The sequence below is a fragment of the Eubalaena glacialis genome, chromosome 9 (assembly GCF_028564815.1).
Source record: "Eubalaena glacialis isolate mEubGla1 chromosome 9, mEubGla1.1.hap2.+ XY, whole genome shotgun sequence".
Lineage (NCBI taxonomy): Eukaryota > Metazoa > Chordata > Mammalia > Artiodactyla > Balaenidae > Eubalaena > Eubalaena glacialis.
The window spans coordinates 57,342,583-57,359,172 of NC_083724.1; the positions used below are offsets into that span (position 1 = coordinate 57,342,583).

General features: G+C 34.1%; 1 protein-coding gene across 1 annotated transcript in view; it reads right to left on the bottom strand.

Moving 5' to 3' along the window:
- The window catches only part of BRD10 (bromodomain containing 10), a 101,934-nt gene that overhangs the window by 19,353 nt on the left and 65,991 nt on the right, over nt 1-16,590 (bottom strand). Inside the window, exon 5 of the mRNA XM_061200406.1 lies at nt 5,095-5,184. Within this exon, the coding sequence (XP_061056389.1) occupies nt 5,095-5,184 (90 nt within the window). The remainder of the gene's footprint in view (nt 1-5,094; nt 5,185-16,590) is intronic.

Genomic DNA, 16,590 nt, shown 5'->3' on the forward strand with positions numbered 1-16,590 from the left:
TTCTTATAACTTTGTTTTTTTGCCAAATGTTCCCTTTTCCTTATCTCTATACTGATTTTTCATTATCAAAGAAAAAAGACTGAAACCTCTTTGAAGATCTAAATTATGATATAAAACATAAGGAAATTAACCAAATGCAAGAAAAAAAGGGTCACATGAGAAATTCAGAAATATAACCACTTCTGTATTAGCCTGACAAAAATCTAACAAGTTTGATTATTTAGACAGCAAAAATGTCTAATAAATTTCAAATACAATAGGATCAGGCAAATTTATCAATATCGTAGCTCTATCTTTCTGGAAAACTAATAAATTTCCTAAATTAAAAAGACTACTTTCCAAATAATTAAGCAAAATGCAATTTTTCTCTCTTGACTAAAACCACAAAAATAAAAACAATAAAATGTCATGATTTCTCCTTTAGGGCACTAAAAGAATCCTATGATCTAAATAATAATGAGACAGACAAAATGAAAGGATTTTGTCAAACTACGTACTTCTATTTATGTCAGTCAGATGTCTGGTATAGCACTGGAGGACGTAAAGATGTTGAGTTCTCTTTGAATAAGCCTTTAAATGAAGTAATGGGATCAAATGAACTAAAGCAAACTCAGAAAATTAAATCATTTTTTCTCTCCTCACATTATAAATCATAAGTAGAATTAGTTGTCTTGCAAGAATAAGTAAACAATCTAGACTTTAAAAGATTGTAAATCTTCCAGTACAATGAGTAGCTCAATGGCAAAACCTCTAAGAGATTAAGAAAGCTTTTTTAATGGAATGTTGACCTGGATAAGGAAATGGGGTAATTCTTCCTTGTTGCTTTGGTAGGAAAAACTATCTAGAAAGGCCTTGCAGAGAAGCTCCCAAAAGCAGCCAGGTTTTTAAACGAATCCACATTAAATCCTCTATCACATATGTAATTTCTATCTTTAGTAAGGGCATTTGTGACAACCAAATGTTTATATGGAATATGTCTTCCCTGTTACTGAAGCCATCGTAGATCTGAAAGCTGATGATGAATAATATTGGGTGGGCCAAAAGGTTCGTTTGATTTTTTCCGTAAGATGGCTCTAGTGGCCCTTAGTTGTCTTTAACTTCATTTGAAACAATTTTGTTAGATTATATGTGACAGCTGTCGTATCAGTGTGCATTTAAAAAAGACAGCCATTTTAATATTGAAGATGGAAGAAAAAAGCAACATTTTCAGCATATTATGCTTTATTATTTCAAGAAAGGTAAAAATGCAACTGAAATGCACAAAAAGATTTGTGCAGTGTATGGAGAAGGTGTTGTGACTGATTGAACGTGTCAAAAGTGGTTTGCAAAGTTTCGTGCTGGAGATTTCTCACTGGACGATGCTCCATAGTCAGGTAGACCAGTTGAAGTTGATAGCGATCAAATTGAAACAATAATTGAGAACAATCAACATTATACTACGCAGGAAATAGCTGACATACTTAAAATATCCAAATCAAGCATTGAAAATCATTTGCATCAGCTTGGTTATGCGAATTGTTTTGATGTTTGGGTTCCACATAAGTTAAGCAAAAAACCTTCTTGACCATATTTCTACATGCAAGTCTCTACTGAAATGTAATGAAAACGTTCCGTTTTTAAAACAAATTGTGACCTGCGATGAAAAGTGGATACTGTACGATAAAGTGGAATGGAAGAGATCGTGGGGCAAGCAAAATGAACCACCGCCAACCACACCAAAGGCCGGTCTTCATCCAAAGAAGGTGATGTTGTGTATATAGTGGGATTGGAAGGGAGTCCTCTATTATGAACTCATTCTGGAAAGCCAAACAATTAACTCCAACAAGTACCGCTCCCAATTACACCAAGTGAAAGCAGCACTCGCTGAAAAGCGTCCAGAATTAGTCAACAGAAAACGCATAATCTTCCATCAGGATAACGCAGGACTGCATGTTTCTTTGATGACCAGGCAAAACTGTTACAGCTTGGCTGGGAAGTTCTAATTCATCTGCCGTATTCACCAGACATTGCACCTTTAGATTTCCATTTATTTCGGTCTTTAAGAAATTCTATTAATGGAAAATATTTCAATTCCCCAGAAGACTGTAAAAGGCACCTGGAACAGTTCTTTGCTCAAAAAGATAAAAAGTTTTTCAGGAACTATGAAGTTGCCTGAAAAATGGCAGAAGGTAGTGGAACAAAAGGGTGAATATGCTGTTCAATAAAGTTCTTGGTGAAAATGAAAACTGTGTCTTTTATTTTTACTCAAAAAACTGAAGGCACTTTTTGGCCCACCCAATAGAATTGTTGTTGACTCTAAACACTATTTTTCACAGTGATATCCTCTCATGAAGATCATTATTAATATTTCGTTTGTCTGGCAATAGTGAAGGAAGCTCACCAGGCAAGGAATAAGCAAAATGGCTATCACTATTACCAAGTTCATATATTTCATTAATAAAATTCCTCAGGTCCTTACTATGAGCCTAATTCTAATAATACGGATACTTGCTTTGTAACTGACAGTATATCAGCTAGGGCGAGTACATGGACACACATAAGAAATGACAGGCTGACAATGAAGAGACAGAACAAAAGCAAAAAAACAAGCAGACAAAAACCTTCAAAATAAATAATCTAAAGGCCTATTGGTGAATGTTTAGAGTAACTGACATCAATAGATTTTTAGGGTATCAGTACAATTATGGATATTCGTAGTGATCCCTGAGTCATCAAAAAAGTGTTAAATTATGTTCAGTATAAAGGAGGCAGGGAAATTTTTTCATTAAATGATTAAAGGAAGAATTTTAGTACTGAAGGTTTAGGTTTCAGCTTCCTAGAAAATTCAGTTAAGTGGAACCTCTTATTCCCAAATGATGACAGACAAATAAACTGGTATTCTCCAATACTAACATAAAAATTCAATAAAGTGAACTATTACAACTAACATTTATCACACTCCGTATCAGCTTTTGTAAAAAAAATAAGGAATGGCACTGAGATGCAAACTTCTACTATTATTTCCTTTATGCTGTGTGGCCATTTCATTGATTGAGATAAGTTGTTCATGAAAACAGTTTTTTAGTCAGGTAATTTAAGGGGAAAGTAGCCTGTATACTGTTAGTCTCAATAACATTATCCCCATTAAGTACAGTTCCAAGAATTTCTATTTCTTGAAGAGCAGAAAACATATTTTAAAACTAATATGCAAATATCAAGGGTCATGGACAAGTTAAAAATTTAGAGACATAAAATCTAATCAGTTAAAACCCATACATAACCTAAAATTTTCTGATAATCATGTCCCCAAGGACTATAGAGTCAAATATTTGTAATTTATGTTTTCTTTTACTCTTGTACTTGTTCCTGTGAAGGAAGGCAATATGTTTATACCTCATACCACCAATGGAAGTGAGGTGGATGGCTTTACAGAAAAACTCAAGGATGCTTGCAAAAGTCTTTTTCTCTTACAATACATACTATAAGTAAGTATATAAGCCAATTATGCTTAAAACTATCCATTAAGAAGAAACCCCTAATTCATAATATGGGAACAAATTAAAATGCATACGTTATTGTCTAACTGCAGCTAATAAAAACCAATTAGCAAATTTACTTAACAGAATTCTGTTTAGAGTCAGGAAGTATGGACTAAATGGCTTCTGCAAAAAAACTATAAATAAAACCCTGATTAAAAGACTATTCTTTCCTATTAAAGAATAGAATCGGTCCTCTATGAGCATACATATAAAATATATTAAAAAAACACTTTTGGCTGAGGAAAAAATATTTTAATATAGTTTGAGAAATACATCACAGAGATAAGTTTTAAAACAACACTTGGGGTTCATTCCATATGAAGAGATTGCTGATATACTCAAAACAAAACAAAAAACCCCTCACAGTCTAATAAGGATTCAAACCATTTTTAATGGAAATAATTGTAAAATATACAGTTTTCTGCATTCTCAGATTATATATTGTACATAATGTGTATTGAACATGTTTTCTTCTTAATTGATGGCTATCAGTATGAACAGTATCCCATCTCTTAGATTACAGCGATACTCTCAGGGGCATCATATTAGTGACTTCCAAAATGCTTAAGGCTGTTTTACCTCTGTATTAAACGACCTCAGACGGTTGTACTTTTATGGTACTTTAATTTCCTTCCTTCAGAATGCTACCAATATGTTCTTTCTGAACAGCACATAAAATGACTTTAACAAATATGCTGATATGAATGAAGCTTGCTGTATCACTAACCTTATTATCATACATCATTCTAGATTAACAGGTTCTGAGCAAAGACCTAAAAGTGGTTTCATGACGTTCCTAAGGCATAAAACAAAGGGATTTTTTTTTTAATGGTGATTGATTTTTTTTCAATGCTTAAAGCCTTCTCCATTTATTTATTGGTATGTAATTGTGTTTCAAATCTATAACACAATTATAAATGTCAGTTAAATGGGTATTACTGATTTAATAAATAACATAATTGTTTTACCAAGTGTTGAGTGAATAAAAATAATGCCCCTTACACTCTAGTCTCTCAAGAACAGTAAAAAGTGAAGGTAAAGATTAATTGTGAATTTAGTATAGTGAAAGTTAAAAAAAGACTTTCAGCTGATAAAGGTTCTTAAAAAAGACATATTGTTAAGCATGTATCAAAAACATCTGGGGCAAGATTAAACAATTTACATACGTTATTTATGTCAGAGCTAATTGAAATTTTATGTTACTAAGCAATAAACTTCCATTAAAAGCATATAATTATTAATTAAGAATAATTATATTATTATAATATATAATAAGGTAAGCACTACCCAAAAAACTACCAGTCAGAAAACAACCAACCAGTATACTGGGAAATATCTAAAACTATACCTGATATAAACTAGGCAAACAAAATTAATTTACTTGCCCCAGCACCATTTTTGTGTATTAAAAATGAAAACTAGACCACATAGGAGAAATAAAAGAAACAATGTTTCTATTTTTCATTGCAAATTTTTATGTAACTCAGGACAACAAGATTTAAAAAGGCTTTAGGAAAAAGCAGGAATAAATTTTAATGCTGACAATAATAGATAGAACTTTTGGATCAACACCTACCGATTTTTTTCTACTGTTTTCCAGATCTTTGAGTTCATTCTCGATTTTTGTGATTAATTCCCTGAGTTCATCAAGATTAGTGCAAATAAGCTAAAATAAAACACAAAAACACAGCTTGATAACACATAATATAAAACACCCAAAATGTGGTAACAGAAGTTGTTTTAACACACTGAATTCACAATTATTTGTCTTTGTAACAGCAAAATGCAAAGAAAGCTCCGCAGTTTGTATTTTAAAAGATATTTACTTGTTATGATGTATGAACTTCAGGCTTTCACCCCACATCCCCACCTTTCGGTTTGCTTTATAATCCAGGTTGTTTTTTTTTTTTAACATTCTTAACTTTCAGCCCAGAATGACAAAGATCTGGAAACTCACCCTAGACTTCACAGGTTACTGAATCACCTTTAAGAAATGCTTCATCAAGCAGTCCCCTAGCAGATGAATAAATGCACCCCTGGAGAACTATCATTTTACCTTTGCTTTGGTTGCTAACTATACAATTTAACAAATTGCATTACTGCTGTTGGGATTGCCAATAAAGAGGGACTTCAACTATATGAATATACTCAAAGAAGTTAATGTAATTAAGTATACATTCTTAATATGATCTTCTTAGTAGTCCTTAATAAAACCATCTCCAGAGATAGCATCTATTTCCTTTCATAATTGTGTGGCTCATTTTATTTCACCTTGGTAATGCTGGCAAATGGCCAAAACACTTGGTCTTTAGTTATTAATTAATAATCACACTAGTTTGGCTTAATTACTAAAGATTTAAACAGTGAAGTGTCAGCAACAATAACAAAAATATTAGTAACTACATTTTAGTTCTTGTAAAATTATACTGAATTTTTCCAATTTGTTCAATACATTTTACTTTTTTTTCCTAAAATAATTTAAGCTTATATTTTAAAAAATCTGTCGTGAAAAAGAAATAGAAGATTTCCAAACAAGAACTGCAACCACATATAGAGGAAAAGTTTTAGATTAATGAAAATCTTGTAATGTTTATACTGTGTGATAATGAAAAAAACCCCCACTATACTTATAAAGCTACTAATTCATCATTAAATTTTTATCAGTCCCATGTTTCTTACATTCATTAATTTCTTGTAAGGGTGTTGTTTTCCTAAAAGGCATATTTTCTTTTAAAAGAAAACAAACAAAAACAACAAAAGCAAAAGTAGGTTACAACAAGATCATTCCTCATGACTGTGTGACAAAAATGAGAGACTAGGAGCACCGACACTTTCTTTATCATTAAGTTGAACCATATGAAATTGCTGATATGCCTTTGATCTACAAAAATGGCAACATGGTTCAACCTAATAGACAAAGAAAAAGTTATCACAGATAATATAAATTATACTTAGTATTAACAGTTACTAGAAACATCTACATAATTTCAAACTCACAGAACTGACAAAGCAGGGAAAATATGTATTTAAGTAACCCAAATTAAATAATTTCAGAGTAGAAAACAGTATGCGATGATGTAGTAGGACAGTGCAGCTGATATTTATTACACACTACACATTTCCATTTGCCAAATCTAGAATTATGGAAGAAATGCTGATGGTTAAGCAGTGGACTAGCTAATTATATAAGTGCCTCTAGAACTAGATAACGTCTTCAACTTCTGTTATATCAGTAAAGCCTCAGAACCACGTTGGCCCTACACCAGGTTTCTAGAAAGTACTCAATGGGAACTAAACTTCCCATTGTATAATCTGCTATTATGACTACCATGTCAAATTTGCCACAGAGCTTGCAGATGGTTACACCCTTTTCACTGAACTTGATGTATTAGTCAATAGCACACCATGGATTTCTCATTTGCACATATGGCAAAGCTCAGAGGAATTTTCACTTGCATCTCAGCTGTCTCATTACACATGGAGTAAGGGTACATTTTGCATGTACGTTGTAGAAACTTATGGTAACAATGAAAACATATACCTCTACACCTGAACACATCCTAAAAAATTTAAGATCTTTTAATTAGCAAGCAAATATTTATATCCCGTTTAAGGGAACAGATACCACAGTTCTGAAGTCAAACCAGGAACGATTTCCACAGCTTAAGAGCTATAAGTAAGCTGTACTACATCAGTGCTTCTCAAACTTTAACGTGCATAAGAATCACCTGGGAACGTTGTTAAAAGGGGGTTTTTGATTTAGTAGGTCTGAAGCAGGACATAGGATTCTGCATTTCTAACAAGTTCCCAGGTATGGTCTGAAGATCACATTTTTAAGCAATAATGTACTAAATGATTATGAATTACAAATCTGCATGGCTATGGAAACATGCTGGTAGTATGGAGCTAAATGAGTATGAAAATTCAAAAAGATTGATTTCCAAATAGGGGATGGAATAGTGAATTAAATGCACAATGATAAGACAAATGTTTCTTAAATGACATGACTCAAACATAAATTTTGTTGAATTTGAAGGTCAAAATATTTTTAGCAATATTTACTTTGAAGTTATCTTAAAATGACTTAATATCTACATGACAATTTATACTCTCTTTATATACCGCTCTCTACATATATATGTAATACCTAATATATATACCCAAAATATACAGTCAAGTTATTAGAAAATTCTTGTATGGGAACATAATTCTAATTTTATTACTGATATCAAGGGAAAAATAATTTGATTTATGCCAATTCTGTCATATATACACTCTATTCCTTCTCTCTACAAAGTAAGGCATATGTGTGGCCTTTAAACTCAATTCATTTTCAAATGGTGCTTTTAAAAATAGAATCAATCCAATAAGAAATGTTCACCTCAATAAGGAGAACAGATGCATTATTTGAACAAAGCAAAACAGCTATTAAGACCTCCTCATTACCTTAAATTTGAAAAAAATATCTAAGGCTCGGTGCTTCCAGGGGTGAAAAGGAAAGCTCCATAGCAGCTTGGATTACAGTCGGGTCACACTGCCAACACTCATAAGAGAAGGTTTTCAGTCATACTGCAGAGGTTAGAAGAAGAGTTTTATCCCCCAAGAAGTACATCTTCAAGGATGTCACACTCTCCCTCAAATTAACCTTTCACTTGATGCAACCCATGAGAGCGTCACAAAATCATAAATCTTAGAGCTGAAAGGAACCGTCCAAAAAATGTAATTTGGTCCAAACCTTGGCAAAGGCTAAAAAGGTGTATCTCCAATTCATATACAAGCTAGTTAAAACTAACAGAGATAAAGTAACCTAAGGTGACACACTCATAGAGAAAACCATGGAACCTAGGACTCCTCCTCCTACTACTAGATCATATTCTTTAAGGGTTCCCTCTAAACAAAATAAAACAAAAAAACTAACAATAATTGAACATGTATTATAGTTTTAGGAATTAAATTATACCTAAGCTTTCATTTCTATTAAATGGTAAATATTAAAAGGCCCTCTCTCCAACTCAAGAAGCAGAAGTGTGTGTATACAGTGGGGGAGGGAAGGTCCTGTAGAGATTGAAAGAACTCCGTGACCATATCTCAGAAAAATTACAAAGTAAATTATTTCTTATTTTATCACTACTTCAAGCTAGATATTATGCCCTTTGGGTATAAACTCAATAGGTTTGAGAGGTATTTACTTTATTGATTCCAAAAAGGACACAAGTAAGGTAGCATACAAAAGTAAAAGAATATAGTAAATTACATTAAAAAGCAAAGGGAAAACAATGCAAAGTCAAAATGAACAGGTCCAAATAAAATGGATCACATTTACTACCATTCTAATAAAACACTCCAATAATTTATTTAAAAAATTATAAGTAAAACAATAAATGCATAATGTAAATTCAAAATCTATATTATATTTAAAATAAAATTATATTGACATCTGTTAAAACTATGAGGGCAGGAAAATTCCTTCTCACTTCTATGATCATCATATCAGCAATAATGACTACTTCAAAACCTGCAAATGAAGATATCATGTGTGACATGACAAGTAAGTATGATTAACAAGTTAAAACATTTTTATACCACTATATGATATGATTAAAACCTGATGTTTCTCTCAATGTACTATATATAAAAATGGAAAAAATTTTAAGGGGAAAGTAAAACCCCATGATGTTAAAAGTGAAACAAAAAGCTGAAGTTGAAAATACTCATTTTATTAGGATACATTTCACATGCATGAAGAACAAATGAGAAGGATAAGGATGTGTAAAGAAAAATATTTTTAAAGAAAAAGGTAGCAATTCAAAACAACAATACAATCTAAAGGTCCTTAACTCAGTGAAGCAGTCAAACTCTAATTTTAATTTTGGTCCCAATTTGTCACATTGAAGATAGTACTTTATTTCATATCCCTTAGTTTCTCCCTTGGTTAAATGGAGAAATAGAGTTTTTTCAGAGGTATGTTGGATCAGTGAGTTTATGCTTATGTTTAAAAATAATACTACTATGTAAGTCTTAATCAACAGCTGGATTCTGGATTTCCTCTGCAAAGGAGCCTTTCGAATAAATCACACATATGGAATAGGAACAAGTACACATGACATGAAAGATTTTGATTACCAACAAAAAGCAGAGTCATGGTAACTAAGGCTTTTAAATTATTTTAAAGACTTATCTTACTGAGACTTGACAAACTAAGCTTTAAGAATACTTTCTGGGACCTTCAAGATGGCAGAGGAGTAAGACGTGGAGATCACCTTCCTCCCCCCAAATACATCAGAAATACATCTACATATGGAACAAATCCTACAGAACACCTACTAAATGCTGGCAGAAGACCTCAGACTTCCCAAAAGATAAATATTTTTTTATCCTTTTTCTCTTTTTGTGAGTGTGTATGTGTATGCTTTTGTGTGATTTTGTCTGTATAGCTTTGCTTTTACTATTTGTCCTAGGGTTCCGTCTGTCTTTTTTTTTTTTTCTTAGTATAGTTTTTAGCGCTTGTTACCATTGGTGGATTTGTTTATTGGTTTGGTTGCTCTCTCTTTTTTTATGACTTTTTAATTATTTTTAATAATTTTTAAAAATTTTAATAACTTTATTTTATCATTATTTTCCTTTCTTTTTCTTTTTCTCCCTTTTCTTCTGAGCCGTGTGGCTGACAGGGTCTTGGTGCTCCGGCCGGGTGTCAGGCCTGTGCCTCTGAGGTGGGAGAGCCGAGTTCAGGACACTGGTCCACCAGAGACCTCCCAGCTCCACGTAATATCAAATGGCAAAAGTACTTCCAGAGATCTCCATCTCAACGCTAAGACCTAGCTCCATTCAACAACCAGCAAGCTACAGTGCTGGACACCCTCTGCCAAACAACTAGCAAGACAGGAACAAAACCCCACCCATTAGCAGAGAGGCTGCCTAAATTCATAATAAGGTCACAGACACCCCAAAACACACCACCTGACGTGGTCCTGCCCACCAGAAAGACATGATCCAGCCTCATCCACCAGAACACAGGCACTAATCCCCTCCACCAGGAAGCCTACATAACCCACTGAACCAACCTTAGCCACTGGGGGCAGACACCAAAAACAATGGGAACTACGAAGCTGCAGCCTGCGAAAAGGAGACCCCAAACACAGTAAGTTAAGCAAAATGAGAAGACAGAGAAACACACAGCAGATGAAGCAGCAAGGTAAAAACCCACCCGACCAAACAAATGAAGAAGAAACAGGCAGTCTACCTGAAAAAGAATTCAGAGTTATGATAATAAAGATGATCCAAAATCTTGGAAATAGAATGGAGAAAATACAAGAAACGTTTAACAAGGACCCAGAAGAACTAAAGAGCAAACAAACAATGATGAACAACACAATAAATGAAATTAAGAATTCTCTAGAAGGAATCAATAGCAGAATAACTGAGGCAGAAGAACAGACAAGTGACCTGGAAGATAAAATAGTGGAAATAACTACCACAGAGCAGAATAAAGAAAAAAGAATGAAAAGAATTGAGGACAGTCTCAGAGACCTCTGGGACAACATTAAACGCACCAACATTCAAATTATAGGGGTCCCAGAAGAAGCAGAGAAAAAGAAAGGGACTGAGAAAATATTTGAAGAGATTATAGTGGAAAAATTCCCCAATATGGGAAAGGAAGTAGTCAGTAAAGTCCAGGAAGCACAGAGAGTCCCATACAGGATAAATGAAAGGAGAAACACGCCAAGACACATATTAATCAAACTATCAAAAATTAAATACAAAGAAAAAATATTAAAAGCAGCAAGGGAAAAGCAATAATTAACATACAAGGGAATCCCCATGAGGTTAACAGCAGATCTTCCAGCAGAAACTCTGCAAGCCAGAGCAAGCAGCAGGACATATTTAAAGTGATGAAAGGGAAAAACCTACAACCAAGATTACTCTACCCAGCAAGGATCTCATTCAGATTTGACGGAGAAATCAGCCTCATGGCACAGGGAGATCAGCTTGGTGGTTTGTGACCACCTAGGGGGGGCGGCTATGGAGGGTGGGAGGGAGGGAGACGCAAGAGGGAAGAGATATGGGAACATATGTATATGTAAAACTGATTCACTTTGTTATAAAGCAGAAACTAACATACCATTGTAAAGCAATTATACTCCAATAAAGATGTTAATAAAAAAAAAAAACCTTTACAGATGAGCAAAAGCTAAGAGAATTCAGCATCACCAAACCAGCTTTACAACAAATGCTAAAGGAACTTCTCTAGGCAGGAAACACAAGAGAAGGAAAAGACCTACAATAACAAACCCAAAACAATTAAGAAAATGGTAAAAGGAACATACATATCGATAACTACTTTAAATGTAAATAGATTAAATGCTCCCACCAACAGACATAAGACTGGCTGAATGGATACAAAAACAAGACCCATATATATGCTGTCTACAAGAGACCCACTTCAGACCTAGAGACACATACAGACTGAAAGTGAGGGGATAGAAAAAGATATTCCATGCAAATGAAAATCAAAAGAAAGCTGGAGTAGCAAGTCTCATATCAGACAAAATAGACTGTAAAATAAAGACTATTACAAGAGACAAAGAAGGACACTACAGAATGATCAAGGGATCAATCCAAGAAGAAGATATAACAATTGTAAATATTTATGCACCCAACATAGGAGCACCTCAATACATAAGGCAAATGCTAACAGCCATAAAAGAGGAAATTGGCAGTAACACAATCATAACAGGGGACTTTAACACCCCACTTTCACCAATGGACAGATCATCCAAAATGAAAATAAATAAGGAAACACAAGCTTTAAACAATACATTAAACAAGATGGACTTAACTGATATCTATAGGACATTCCATCCAAAAAGAGCAGATTACACTTTCTTTTCAAGTGCTCATGGAACATTCTCCAGGATAGATCATATCTTGGGTCACAAATCAAGCCTTGGTAAATTTAAGAAAATTGAAATCGTATCAAGTATCTTTTCCGACCACAACGCTATGAGACTAGATATCAATTACAGGAAAAAATCTGTAAAAAACACAAACACATGGAAGCTAAACAATACACTACTAAATAACCAAGAGATCACTGAAGAAATCAAAGAGGAAATTAAAAAATACCTAGAAACAAATGACAATGAAAACACGACAACCCAAAACCTATGGGATGCAGCAAAAGCAGTCCTAAGAGGGAAGTTTATAGCAATACAATCCTCCCTCAAGAAACAAGAAAAATATCAAATAAACAACCTAACCTTCCATCTAAAGCAATTAGAGAAAGAAGAAAAAAAAAACCCCAAAGTTAGCAGAAGGAAAGAAACCATAAAGATCAGATCAGAAATAAATGAAAAAGAAATGAAGGAAACGATAGCAAAGATCAATAAAACTAAAAGCTGGTGCTTTGAGAAGATAAACAAAATTAATAAACCACTAGCCAGACTCATCAAGAAAAAAAGGGAGAAGACTCAAATCAATAGAATGGGAAATGAAAAAGGAGAAGTAACAACTGACACTGCAGAAATACAAAGGATCATGAGAGATTACTACAAGCAACTATATGCCAATAAAACGGACAACCTAGAAGAAGTGGACAAATTCTTAGAAAAGCACAACCTTCTGAGACTGAACCAGGAAGAAATAGAAAATATAAACAGACCAATCACAAGCACTGAAATTGAGACTGTGATTAAAAATCTTCCAACAAACAAAAGCCCAGGACCAGATGGCTTCACAGGCAAATTCTATCAAACATTTAGAGAAGAGCTAACACCTATCCTTCTCAAACTCTTCCAAAATATAGCAGAGGCAGGAACACTCCCAAACTCATTCTACAAGGCCACCATCACCCTGATACCAAAACCAGACAAAGATGTCACAAAGACAGAAAACTACAGGCCAATATCACTGATGAACATAGATGCAAAAATCCTCAACAAAATACTAGCAAACAGAAAACAACAGCACATTAAAAGGATCATACACCATGATCATGTGGGGTTTATCCCAGGAATGCAAGGATTGTTCAATATACGCAAATCAATGTGATAAACCATATTAACAAACTGAAGGAGAAAAACCATATGATCATCTCAATAGATGCAGAGAAAGCTTTTGACAAAATTCAACACCCATTTATGATAAAAACCCTCCAGAAAGTAGGCATAGAGGGAACCTACCTCAACATAATAAAGGCCAGATATGACAAACCCACAGCCAGCATCGTTCTCAATGGTGAAAAACTGAAACCATTTCCTCTAAGATCAGGAACAAGAGAAGGTTGCCCACTCTCACCACTGTTATTCAACACAGTTTTGGAAGTTTTAGCCACAGTAATCACAGAAGAAAAAGAAATAAAAGGAATCCAAATCAGAAAAGAAGAAGTAAAGCTGTCACTGTTGGCAGATAACATGATACTATACACAGAGAATGCTAAAGACGCTACCAGAAAACTACTAGAGCTAATCAATGAATTTGGTAAAGTAGCAGGATACAAATTTTTTGTTGTTGTTGCAAGTTAAGTGTTATTTAGTTATTTATTTTTTTCCAGGATACAAAATTAATGCACAGAAATCTCTTGCATTCCTATACACTAATGATGAAAAATCTGAAAGAAAAATTATGGAAACACTCCCATTTACCACTGCAACAAAAAGAATAAAATACCTGGTAATAAACCTACCTAAGGAGACAAAAGACCTGCATGCAGAAGACGATAAGACACTGATGAAAGAAATTAAAGATGATACAAACAGATGAAGAGATATACCATGTTCTTGGATTGGAAGAATCAACACTGTGAAAATGACTATATTACCCAAAGCAATCTACAGAATCAATGCAATCCCTATCAAACTACCAATGACATTTTTCACAGAACTAGAACAAAAAACTTCACAATTTGTACGGAAACACAAAAGACCCCAAATAGCCAAAGCAATCTTGAGAAAGAAAAATGGGGCTGGAGGAATCAGGCTCCCTGACTTCAGACGATACTACAAAGCTACAGTAATCAAGACAGTACGGTACTGGCACAAAAACAGAAATACAGATCAATGGAACAGGATAGAAAGCCCAGAGAGAAACCCACGCATATATGGTCACCTCATCTTTGATAAAGGAGGCAAGAATATACAGTGGAGAAAAGACAGCCTCTTCAATAAGTGGTGCTGGGAAAACTGGACAGCTACATGTAAAAGAATGAAATTAGAACACTCCCTAACACCATACACAAAAATAAACTCAAAATGGATTAAAGACCTAAATGTAAGGCCAGACACTATCAAACTCTTAGAGGAAAACATAGGCAGAACACTCTATGACATAAATCACAGCAAGATCCTTTCTGACCCACCTCCTAGAGAAATGGAAATAAAAACAATAATAAACAAATGGGACCTAATAAAACTTAAAAGCTTTTGCACAGCAAAGGAAAACATAAACAAGACAAAAAGACAACCCTCAGAATGGGAGAAAATATTTGCAAATGAAGCAACTGACAAAGGATTAATCTCCAAAATTTACAAGCAGCTCATGCAGCTTAATATCAAAAAAACAAACAACCCAATCCAAAAATGGGCAGAAGACCTAAACAGACATTTCTCCAAAGAAGATATACAGATTGCCAACAAACATATGAAAGGATGCTCAACATCACTAATCATTAGAGAAGTGCAAATCAAAACTACAATGAGGTATCACCTCACACCAGTCAGAATGGCCATCACCAAAAAATCTACAAACAACAACTGCTGGAAAGGGTGTGGAGTAGAGGGAACCGTCTTGCACTGTTGGTGGGAATGGAAATTGATACAGTCCCTATGGAGAACAGTATGGAGGTTCCTTAAAAAACTGAAAACAGAATTACCATATGACCCAGCAATCCCACTACTGGGCATATACCCTGAGAAACCATAATTCAAAAAGAGTCATGTACCACAATGTTCACTGCAGCTCTATTTACAATAGCCAGGACATGGAAGCAACCTAAGTATCCATCCACAGATGAATGGATAAAGAAGATGTGGCACATATATACAATGGAATATTACTCAGCCATAAAAGGAAACGAAATTGAGTTATTTGTAGTGAGGTGGATGGACCTAGAGTCTGTCATACAGAGTGAACTAAGTCAGAAAGAGAAAAACAAATACTGTATGCTAACACATATGTTTGGAATCTAAAAGAAAAAAATGGTTCTGAAGAACCTAGGGCCAGGACAGGAATAAAGTCGCAGAAGTAGAGAATGGACTTGAGGACATGGGGATGGGGAAGGGTAAGCTGGGACGAACTGAGAGAGTGGCATGGACATATATACACTATCAAATGTAAAATAGATAGCTAGTGGGAAGCAGCCACATAGCACAGGGAGATCAGCTCAGTGCTTTGTGACCACCTTGAGGGGTGGGATAGGGAGGGTGGGAGGGAGACGCAAGAGGGAGGAGATATGGGGATATATGTGTATGTATAGCTGATTCACTTTGATATAAAGCAGAAACTAACACACCATTGTAAAGCAATTATACTCCAATAAAGATGTTAAAAAAATATATATATATAAAGAATACTTTTTATGACTCTGTTATAACTGTGTACAAAAAGAGAATTCACATAATATTAGATTTCTCTCTCAAATATTAAACAAATTAAAAGGCTTCTGGGTAAAAGTTAACTTTATTAAGGAAATCAATATTCACTTTTCAATCTAAAAATCTTACATTATAAAACTAACACAGAAAAACAAAAAATAATTTAGTCAGTTTAACAAAGTAATCAGTAACTGTTAAATTTGACATAAAAGCTTATATCACCAACATGCTAAAGACTAAAAATAAAAATATTTCCTTTTTGCAATTATTGCTAAGTAAAAAAACATGACTAGTTCCCCTATATGCCAAATGTATAACCCGACATAACACTAGAGTAGGGAGGGCTAAGCATAGGTTTTCCCTCTAATAAAACACAATGATGCAAATAATATTACCCAGTTTTTCACTTTTCAAATACTTGTAGGCTTAATGATGAAATTTCATGATTTATAAAATATGACCAAATCTGAGACTTATTTCAAGGT